Source organism: Rhea pennata, chromosome 1, assembly GCF_028389875.1.
Source record: "Rhea pennata isolate bPtePen1 chromosome 1, bPtePen1.pri, whole genome shotgun sequence".
Lineage (NCBI taxonomy): Eukaryota > Metazoa > Chordata > Aves > Rheiformes > Rheidae > Rhea > Rhea pennata.
In genome coordinates, this window is record NC_084663.1 from 7,034,437 (window position 1) to 7,046,391 (window position 11,955).

Sequence of the window (11,955 nt, forward strand, 5' to 3'; positions counted from 1 at the left end):
AAAATATTAATCTAAATTAAAGATTCACCCAGTTCTTAATGCTATTTTCAAATTTAAGAAAGAAAAAATCTTTGGAGTACTAATAAATATATTATTGAAATATTAAATGATTATCTAATACTACTACAAGTACATCATACATAAGTGAACTTTCAGACTTCATTTATTAGCTATCTTGTACAGATGCATAGAAACGTTAGGATAACTTAAGGCGTTTTTTTCCAGAAATTAAGTCTTTCTCCTCCTTTGGTAACTTGAAAGCTTGAAACAGAAATTTCTTTCAGAGTTCACATACCAACTTGTTACAGCCAGACTGACACTAAAATTAAAAGATGATCACACAAAATCAAGTTAAAAAATATTCTAAAAAAAAGAAAGGCAATTTGGCTTGTTTAATCTATCAAATTAAAATATCATTTCTAGTTAGATTTTTAGTGTATATATTACCCAGATTAAAATATAGGGGTGAGAAGCTGTTTTTAAACTTTATATAAATTATGGAAAAAACTGTTTTCCTGCGTAGATTTTTTTTCCTGTATGTTAATGCTTTACACATAGCACCCAGAAAGTCTATAGGAAAGTGCAAAATTGAGCACTATTGCTTATCAATCGGTATCAGCCATCCAATTCATTTCATTATGACAAAATAAACTGAATCCTTGTTTTGGATGCAAAGTACAAGAACTCACAAAAAAAATGCTACATTAAAGGGACTTACCGTAATTTATGAAGATTTACACAAGTCACATGACAAATCATAACCACGCAAATGCTCTGACCATCACAAAAGCCAGAAGCATTCTTAATGGGGGGCTGGAAACACTTTAAACCTCTGAGACTGTACTCAAACGTCTAATTTGGAAAGCTACTGTTTTTCCTCCTTTTCCACAAGTGGGCTTCATGACAGGGAAGTGCTTTAGAAAATAAATTTTGAAGCAGATTATGATGTTTAGTACTAAATACGAGCTGCGTTACCATTTCAGAGCTCTGCATGCGCTCCCTTTGGAAGAATAATCCTTTTAAAGATTATGAATTTAGCTCTTTTGTTACTCAAAATCCTGAAAGTGGTAGATTCCATAGTGTTTTTATAAACAGAGCTGCTTTAAATTTAAAATCCCCTATTTCTTGATGAATGCTGACCTCTCACTAAATACCTTAAATGGGCTTACCTGATAATTAACTACTTATATTGTGATTGCCACAAGATTGCAACATCTTTGGGTGGGTGGGTGGGTGGAGGAAACACCCGAAACAAACATGGAAAACCCTGGAGATGTTAAATGGAAAAACCAATGTAAGAACTGGGAACACCATTAGTTTTATTTGGTTTGGCCTTCTTTATCACCAGAGTAAGCCAAAGAAAGTTGAGTCTGACAAAACACATCAAGTACACTGGTTTACAGGCTATTGCTGATTTCCTGTTTTAACTGTTTGCTTCAATTAGCCCATTTTAGCCAATCAGCCAAAATACTCATTTTTACTTTTTTTATATATATAAAATATATATAATATATATATATATAAAATAAAACCCCCATATATACACACACACAAATATATGCTTTTTTAATTCAGATCATGTAATTAGTATGAAACCTTGATTCTGTTGATATATTCTCATGTTATGCATCTGTTGGGCTTCTAGAAACTTTAGCAATATGACTTCCAGTTGACCTTTGCCGTTTCTGAGGCAAAAGCTACCACCTAATACTTGCAAGTCTTAGCATGAAGAGCCTAAATATCTTTTTCTATTAGTAAATTAAAGCCCTTTTATCATTATTTTTTGGCAAGTTGCACAGAAAGAATTCCTCTTGTATCCAACTCACTTCTCTTCCAATAACTGAGACAGTTCCATCAACAACAGACTTATTTTGTGTTATGTTATTTTATTTCGAAGGAAACAAAAACCTCAATTCTTCCCCTTTCCCAAACTAAAAAGTGAGATTTACTGTGGCCCACTTAAGAGCTCTCCTTCATGGAAATGCTATGTGAACTTCTACAAGCACAGAATACAAAGAGTAAATATGAATTACTGAAACTGAAGTATAAGCTTTCCATAAGGAATTAAAAGCTAATGTTCAGAACTTGAACTAGTAATTATCACAAATAATATTTTTGTACTCATACCTTGATAGTCCTCTTGTTCTTGTCGTTCATTGATATCCAAAGTGAGCTTTTTCATCCTCATTCTTTCCTCCTGTTCAGCTTGTTGCTGGTTCCAGTGGTTTGCAGCAAGTTGGGAAGACATTGGTACATTTAGGATCTTAAACTGCAAAATAAAACAAGCCTTTAAGCACCCATCACAGACCCAAAGGACAAGACAGACTTGTACATATATTTATTTCTAGGCTCCTCGATGAGATACTTTCTGCAAATTTTTCTACTGGGAAGCACGTTGATTTTTGAATCTACTTTACACAATGAAGCATGAGAAAATAAAACATATTTAAACATTCCAAAGTCATGTAGAATGCACAGAAAAGGCAGATGTATTGTTAAGACAAAAGACTATAACGGCTGCACTGTATAGTTACCCTGCAAAGAGATAACCCCCATACCTCTCCCCCAAAACCCAGTAATTTCTACTGTTATCTCCTGTGATTAACAAAGGGGAAATGCTCTAAGGTTTTCAAATACCCTGGCATTACTCTACATTTTATGAATGATTCTAGCTCCTTAGTGCTTATTGGTGAAGAGACAACTGTGGTGTCAAATTCAATCAAATTTAATCTTTCCCTTTTCACCTCCTCCCCAAATGTTCACACTACCACTTTACATTTGATTTAAGTTACAAAGGTAAATTTGCGGTCTCAGAAAACTAAAGCTGGGATTTTCAGAAAGGCATATGGAAGATGCTTCCTCTTTCCCCAGACTCTAAAAATGCAAGGCTTTATTTTCACAGAAAAATATTTTAAAATTATTCCAAAATAGAAGTGATAATTTTCAGAAGCTCTTTCAAAGTTTGTAAATACATTTAGAAAAAAAATTCCACTTCCCCTTTCAATTGCACCTTTGTTAGAAATAAACATTTCCCTGCTATAACTACAGCAACGTATTTAAAAATAATCCCTCTCCGATTCAAGGAACTACTATGAACCCTGTTGCCTGTTCTTGTCATCTAAGATCTGTTTCCACAGAAATAGAAACAGGCAAATTTGTTCATGTTCTTTTCAGCTGCACTGTCAAAACCTGCTGACAAAAAAGATATATAAGAACCTCTAATGTGACAATATGCAGCAAAAGCAAAATCCTCATAGTGTATCTGTTGTATTTCATGCAGTAATTACTTTGAAATCTCAAAGTATCTCTTACATAGCAGTGCCCTCCTAGCAACAGACTAACGATGAACACGAGGGGACACCAAGTACTCAAATGCAACGTTCGAAAATAAAGAATGCAAACAAATGTGTTTTAAACAAGTCTTTTAGTTGATATGGCTTCACTGTATTCAGTTTCCCTCCCCCCTAGAATCTTTGTAATACTTGATCTTAACTGTTTCAATGAGGCAAAGGATTTTTTTTTTCCCTCATTACATCTACCAGTTATACTGAATACAAATACAAGCTTGTCAGATGTTGGAGAAGAATAAGAATAAAAATGGAAATTCTTCGAATTATATAAAAAAAGTAAGCTTTAGTTATTCATTGCTGAGCAAACTAAGCACGTTTCTGAATATTCTCAAAAAGCTCTAGGCAAATTACACAAATAACCATCTAATCCATTAGCAGCATCTCAGGGTAACAACATCAATCCACTGGCGAGGAGCTTAATGATGTAGCTATCTTAATATATCCTTTATTTTTTGGCTGTTCTGTCTTCACCAGCTTAATGGGACTGATAAGTGTTTTCAGACAGAATGCTTAAAGCAAAAGAAAGGAAACAAGAAAAAAAAAGGGGGAAAGGAAACAGATTCAGAAGATATCACTGTATCCCAGCATCACTATTTCCAAGGCAATCTGACGGCTGCCAGCTGAAACCAAACCACTGGTGACAATTACTAAAGCATCTGAGGACTACTGAGCTAATGAAACATTCCTGATGTACAAAACAAGTGTATTTAAAATTTCTTATAAAAATCTAGAGAGAATGTAGGGACTTCATGTTCAACATGTTTCCTGGCAAACTTGAAAATGGTGAGAAATATTTTTTTCCATTCAGAAGACTGGACTATATTATAGAACTGATAAACAATGTCATCAAGGTAAGAACATTCAAGGACAGATTTGACTGTTCTGTGCAGATCAGGATTACTTTAGGCAATCTTGCTGAAGTCCTTTAAATGAGAGGAAATCTGTTTGCTAACAGAGTCCTTTCCTTTTCCTATCTAAATCTCCTTTGGTTCACACCCACCTGGCATAAAATCGCTCAGATATCGCCAAAAATGAATGGCATCGGAGACACCTCAGCTCTGATGCCTTATGACTGTGTCCGAATTCCTGCATTTCCCCTTGTCTTCCCACAGCTTGGGGCTAATTCATCACGCTATAGCTTAATGCCACTAAGCACGTGGAAGTGGCAGTTTTACTGCTGCTAGTTTTGTAGGTTTTGCCATGCAACATCTTTGCTACAGCAGCCAGCTCAAGACACCGTTCTACCCAATATCCTCGCTATCGCGTCTTTTCGTAAATCACAACGTGACAGCGAAAGTTAAAACACGGTGTCCTTGCTCCTTCCAGCCCGCAGTGGATTATTAATTCAGGTTGCAGGCAGCTGGTTAACAGCCATCAGTCATGAGGATGCTCCTGCGCTCTGCTCCAAAATGCTACAGCAGCTAAAGCCTCACTAAAATCCGGCCGAACGCTGGCATGTGAACCAAGCGTTTAGCAACGGGACCTCATGGGTCAACGTTAACCTCTGGAGGTAAGAACAGCACATTTTACTATCATCAGTACATACACACATACCTATATATATAAATATAGGTATTTTAAAATAGTGAAGGCTCCTGGTTTCAGAAGCAATTTGGACAAACAGCACAGAGATCAAACCAACTGCAAACATGGGACTCAATTAAGCTGACGTGGTAACAAGGTGGTGGTGCTTTTTTTTTTTTTTTTTTTTTCCTAGTGATTACTAGGATGAGAAATAACTTTTAGCCTTCCAGATAGTCTACAGATTTTGCATGCTCATTTTTAAAAAGCTGGGATTGGACAGCTATAGCTTAATAGAATAATTAAAATGCACTCATCACTTCCAAACTCAGTACACACATTGCCCACTCAGATTTAAAATTAAGAAGTATGAGAAGGAACAACTACTTTCTTTTCAACTCCACTTCTTCCCAGCTTATTTTTTCTGTTAAACCTCTCTATTAACGTATTTTATCTGAACACAGGCTATGGACAAAGCAGCCTTTCACTGACTCAGGAACTGAAGTATTCTGTAACGCAACCGTTTTTTTTTTTTTACATTTCTAGAAACGCCAAACAGACTTTTGGCAGGAAAAGCCTATTCCCAAAAGCAAATATTGGGGGAAGGCGGCAGGGGAACGGGACTCCTGAACAAGTTCGGCTTTCTTTTTCAAGCCATGGGTAGTCAGCAAAATATTCCCCTCATACAGAGTATGAAGCTCCTAATATTCTTGATAATTGCAGATATGCCCAATAAATCATCCTGAAAAAAATGAATGCAGGGTTTTTTTGAATAGAGTGCTCCGAAATCCCTTTTCAGTTCAATGACAGCAGCTAAAGCTCCCCGCTCAAAACTTCTGCAAGGATTTTAATGTACCATTCAAGTCCCAGGAGTAGCCAAACAAATGTAACAAGGAAATCAATTAATCATCACTACTAAATCCAAGTAAGGAAGTGCCCATTCAAATAGGTATCACTCCTTAGACTTTGAGCACACTTACTTAAAAACAGCATTTGCATAAGATAAGAATTAAAACTTTTAAAAACAAACACTCCCCCCCAAGACACAGAAGTGCAATCACAAACTCATACTAGTTCACGGCTTTCATGATAGCAGAACTTCTCATGTTCTGCACAGATACCAAGAAGACAACAGTGGGAGCAAAGGGCAGTTTAGATAAAACATGAACTCCTGTAAGCTCTTGCACAAATCATTAGATTAAAAAACAAAGTTAAAAATATTTTCTTTCACCTCCTCTCTAGTAATACTATGAAATAAAAACAAGCAAACAAAAAATTACTACAAGAAACAGTAGCACCAGTAAAAGAGAAGGAGAAACTACTACATGGAACAAATGGAAGAAAATTGACCCACCAAAATATCTTTAGTCCAAAAATTCTGGCCCTTTTATTTTCTTCTCAACAGATATTTAACAGATGAAATTAAATTTTGCATGACTAACATTTCATCATTTTCTAAGATTTTCCTAATTAACGTACCAACTCCTACAGATGTATTCGTTTTATTGTGCATTCACATTACAGTGAAATTTGGAGATCTAGCTGCTGTTTCAAGTCTGCAAGTTTGCATATTTTTGCAGGATATGTCAGAAACAACTTTCCATTTTTCCTACAATCAAGGTTAAATTGTTTTAATTAACAGTTAAACAATACATTTGGTCTCTATAACACTGCACACCACAACAAAATTATAAATCCACACAAAACTCGCAGCTAACTCTCTGCTATCAAAAAAATTCTGCAAAGGCCTGTTGGGAAGGTGAATCAAGCAGCAGGCACTTTTACCAAGGTGTGCGCAACAGTAAACTGGACTGTTCTCAACTTCACCTGGTCAACCAGACCCTGTACAGCAGTTTTGCAGCTGGGAACCAACACTGCTCTGAGAAGACTACAGATGCTTAAACTACTACTCTTCTACTATCTTAATCTTTCCACTTAAAGTACCATTTTTATTACTCCTGCTTGTTACACAGAATAAATGATAAACTTTCCAAAGGTACATCCTAGCTGCTCAAGCCCTCTTCCAGAGTAGGGAAACTGCATGGTTGTTTTACAGTTAATAGAAGAAAGTAAGCTCACGACCATTCCTCACCCCACTTAAAACATCAGACCACCACAGTTTTAACAGCAGTGTTCTTCACAGTCCAATAGTTTTCTTTCTAGACCCTTGATTATGAACACCACTGAAGTCTGAAGGATTCTGTTTACTGACATTATTCTGGTTCACTGTGTGCACACAGATGCAACAAACAGATGCAATGTGAAAAAGCATCAAGGCGGATTTCAAATAACTTGCTGAAGTTCATGCAAGTTAAGTTAAAATATCCTATAGCATATGGTTTCTTAAATTTTAAATTTCAGCCTGAAAAATGCCTAAAAATAGCATCATGAGGTTTACTGTCCCACAGATCTTCACTTAAAACATGCTCAGAAGATCTAGTGTATATTCACATGGGGCAGGTTTTTCTCATTTCCTTCCAAATACTTGATACTAATACTAAGGATGCAGTAAGGCATACTGTACCTTTGATTCTACATACTAATTTATCTGCAAACTGCACAGATATAACAGAGGACACACTTTTAATTTCAAGCACAGATTAAGTTACGTTAGATTTTTAAAAGTCTCTTTCACTCACAAGAAGAAAAAGATTCTACTTCAGCTTTATGTACCTCAACTGTTCTGAACTACTATCAAATTTCAGGTAATATAAGTCAGAATAAAGTGATGCCACAGGTCTAAGCACATGAAAGGTGAACACCTATAGAATAAAACAATGTTTCACTTTTGCTTTCCCCATTAACTCGAGTCACTCATTCTCATCATTAGTATACACAACCGAAATGAGAAGGTTTCTTTAAAGGCCATAAACCATGAGAAGAAAAGCATTTCAGTAAGTGCTAGGTATTTATTTGTATACTATTCATTTGCATGCCCAAGAAAATTCGAATACATGCTAGAGAAAAGAGCCAAGACAAATGTATAGTTTGGCTGCCTGAAGTAAGCATTTTTATTTGTTTTATCAACATGATTTCCATTTAAGTTGCTCAGAGAGACTCACTCTGGAAGAATCCCCTAAAAGAAGTCTTTAAAAATAATGGTTGTTTTCCAAGCTGAACAAATTCAGCCAAGTGGCAGTTCCGTAGAAATCTGAGTGAGACAACCAACATACATCTTGACTGGAAGCTGACTGTGCTGTCAGCAAAATCTGCAGTCTTCGAGATTTTGACATATCCAATCTCCTTTTGTTTCCTACTACTTTCAACCTTCAGCAGCAGTCTGCCCACTGCAAGGATTCACTTTCAAAATCCGTATTTCAAATGCTCGTGTGCTGTACACATAGAACATACCACTGTCCCTTTGGTCTAATGAGAAATTAACTTAAAACACAAAATTAACAGTAGTGTTTAATCAAAAGACTGTTCTAAGTGATTTCTATTAACAACCAAGAAAGTCAAGAAAGTACACATAGTATTTTCTATTTACAAAATTAAGATGTCTGTATCCTATTTTGAGAAAAAGATGAAGAAAATAAAATTTCTGTGATTTCAAAATGTCATAGAGTAACTTTTCAAAAAGCATCATTTTTTTTTAAAAAACTTTAGCAGTAACTGTGTAATCTCTTACCTGCTGCTTGTTGCCTTTTCGTGTTAACATGACAAACGGCATTGTGTCTCCAGACTCTGATTCTCCTTCCCCTCCTCCAAGTGGGGGACCCTTCTTTAGTTGACTTTTGAGATGTAGAGGAATAGCAACATCCAACTGATGTACTTTAACAGATTCTCCACTCCGTTGCTATTAAAGAAAAGAAAAAAAAAAGAAAAGAAAAGACGCAAGCAATCAGATGCTAAAAATATCAGAAAGTCTGGCAATGTTCACATTTTTATGACTAGGAAAAAATTAACCTCCCAAGAAAACAGAAATTAATATATAAATAAACTAACTTGGTTTTATCACATTATCTTTCGGTTTTCTTGCTTGTAGAGAAGAAAGTTACAGGTACAGAATGTTTCAAAGGTTAAGTTTTCCAAATTTCTTTTAAACTTTGAAGGAAACAAATCAAGAGGTTTGATTTGAGACACCTGAGAATGCACAGTTTAGATTTAGGGTTTTTAATAGGATGTTATTACTGCTTTCCTGATTCAGGACTTGCAATACTCAATACTAAATAATTTATCAGATGCAACTGAAAAAAAAAATCTAGTAACTGCCTTTAAATCTAAATTTTAAGTATATTGTATGCTAGACTTGGATAGCCTATGGATAAAGTCAGAAATGCTGTACAGTATCAGATGCAGTTATTTTTACTGACTGTCAAATAAAATGCCTGTCAGCCTCTAACATAATTAAAAGCTGTTTCACTATCCAAACACTTCTTCCAGTCCTCAATCTCAGACATGGAAACAAACCACTTCTGCAATTTAGCTCAATTTAGCCTTTATATCTAGAATATTGTGGTTGTAAGGCAAAAAGAAGAAAAGCAGCCCACTATCAACCTGTTCTGATTTTCATTACAGTTTTTTTTCCTTTCAAAAGAGAAACGTAGACAGCACAAAGACTTATTCAGAGAGGGAGCAACAAACAGCAGTTGTGCAGAAATCAAAGTCTACCATAGCAAAGAGGTCAAAACCAAGGAAAATAATACATATTGTTTGGTATAGTAAGCTATGCACTAATTGCTTGCTTACTTAAAAATCAAGTATGGTCCATTATACAGTAAGTTATATTTACTCAAAACAGAAAAAAAAATTAAGATTTATACCTGAAGATTTTCCAGCATCATTTTGTCTAGTGCCTGAATGAAGTCTTCATCTTCTGCACAAGGGACATGCTTTAGTCCTCCTCCTTTAATCATTACTTCCTAGAACAATGGAAAAAAAATTGTATTAGATTCATTTCAGAAATATGAACAGTCAATCTAAAAATGAAAGAAAAACACACTCACTGCTTCCATGACACACACAATCAAAAGTTCCAAAAATTTCAAAAACTAAAAAAAATTTGAAATTAAATGTTAGAGAAAAAGGTTTCCAATCTGGACTATTTTCTTTCAGAAATACTTTCTGAAGGTTACTGCTACAATTATTATGAAGGTGGATCACCTTCAATATCTTCAATATCCAGTATCTTCATACTCCAACATTATTGCACACGTCATTTTAGATATGACAACAATACAAAGAAAAGCCTCTCTATTTCCCACCTACACTTAATTTAACTATTTTTTCCTAATGTCCATATAATTAACTGGTTTCTTCAGGAGGAAGACTATCCTTCAGCATTTGGAAAGCCCCATCAGAGAAAAATAGCACTTAATGTGTCTCTTTGTATACAGAAACGCAATGGGATCTGCATCAATGTTTCTCTCATAGCTTTTGGGAATATAACTCAGCACTACTTTTTTTCTCCAATTTCAAAGTGTGTTTGGAGGGAAGGGGAAAAACAAGTAATGTCTTGAAAAAGTTCTTTAGATGTCAGATCTAGCTTCCAAGTTTCATTCCCTTATAGGTTCAACAGCTGACTAATACCAAGCAAAAGCTATCATTCAGGAGATACTGGTTTCTCACTTCACTCATTTCAGCTTTTCACAGCAACGCTGTTTGTTCCCGTGCTCTAAGCAATACTGAAGTCTCTTCCAAACACTAATCAACAGCAGAGACCACAAAAAAAATTGCTTTTATATACAGCTTTTCAAGTTAGTACCTCAACATGTTGCTCTGTGATGATTACTTTCCTCACTACGCAACTACAAGTCTGGCACAGTTAAATAGGTTCTTCTGCTATAAATGTTATGATCTGCCTCTCTCAAATCTACATTGCAGGAATCTTGCTCCTCTTGGTTTGCCTCCTTTTCACTTCTGAGAACTAGCGCACAGCAGCTAACTTTGCTGTGCCACATGAATTTCCCACCATTGTTGGTAAGGCAAAACCATCATTTACACAATCTTTTCTAGTCCAGAAACTTGTGAAAATGCAGAGTCCTACAACAACATCTTATAATAAAGTTGATGGCATGAATGTTTACAGAAGTTAATAATGAAAACTAATAAATGCAAAAATAAGCTCAAAAAACATCTGAAAACAGCTGAAAGCATTCTTGTTGTGTTTCCCACGGTAAGTTATGAGCAGCAGTGGCTAAATAGGTTCAGTAAAAAAATACAAAAAAAAGAAGACTCAAAAATCAATTCACTTATCTGAAGAAACCATACATACTGTATTCTCCTCATCTGTTTCGTTTTCCTTATTGGAGTCTGTAAGATAATCAGTGTTTTCTTCCTCCTCCTCTTCACCCTCTTCTTCCTCATTGTCAGAGCCCTCCTGGAATATTCAATATTTAAGATTTGACAATATAATAACTTTTGATTATTTTAAAGATAGAGAGCCACACATTCACTATTTTTATCCCTCGGAATACAAGATGCTATACAACTGATTTACTTATCTTCATTGACAATGTGCTGCTGTCTGTTTCCAAAGATGAAAGCATCCCAACACAAACTTTGCTTGGAAAAAAAAAAAAAAAACACTCTCATGTCTGATTCCTTGCACACATTCTCTACATCTCCCTCTCACAGCTGTTTAGTTCAATCTCAGTAAAGTTGCCTGTTGTGTTTTGTATTTAATGTTTCAGCGTAATCTATGGCCTGAACTCTGTCAGCCGTATTTGGCATGCTCATGAATATGCATTAGGAGGAGTGGCTGATGCACCAGGTGGTTGCCCTACCATTCAGAAGGACCTGGACAGGCTGGAGAAATGAACTGACGGGAATCTCATGACATTCAGCCTGGGGAAATGCCACGTCCCGCACCCGGGAGGAATAACCCTTCGCACCAGTACAGGCTGGGCGACAATCAGCCGGATTGCAACTCTGCAAAGAAGGACCTGAAAGGTCCTGGTGGACAACAAGTTGAGCCAACATGAGCCAGCAGTGTGCCCTTGCGGCAAAGGCGGCCAACAGTATCCAAGGCTGCTTTAGGCAGGGTGTTACCAGCAAGTCGACAGAGCTGATCCTTTCCCTCTACCCAGCACTGGTGAGGCCACATCTGTGGTGCTGGGTCCAGTGATGGGCTTCCCAGTCCAAC

General features: G+C 36.1%; 1 protein-coding gene across 3 annotated transcripts in view; it reads right to left on the reverse strand.

The window, feature by feature from the left end:
• The window catches only part of UPF2 (UPF2 regulator of nonsense mediated mRNA decay), a 71,395-nt gene that overhangs the window by 10,562 nt on the left and 48,878 nt on the right, over positions 1 to 11,955 (reverse strand). For all 3 annotated transcript variants that reach the window (XM_062580716.1, XM_062580726.1, XM_062580734.1), the window contains exons 17-20: positions 11,086 to 11,190; positions 9,635 to 9,733; positions 8,500 to 8,667; positions 2,128 to 2,269 (exon numbers count right to left, since the gene is read on the reverse strand). In XM_062580716.1, coding sequence (XP_062436700.1) covers positions 2,128 to 2,269; positions 8,500 to 8,667; positions 9,635 to 9,733; positions 11,086 to 11,190 — 514 coding nt within the window. The remainder of the gene's footprint in view (positions 1 to 2,127; positions 2,270 to 8,499; positions 8,668 to 9,634; positions 9,734 to 11,085; positions 11,191 to 11,955) is intronic.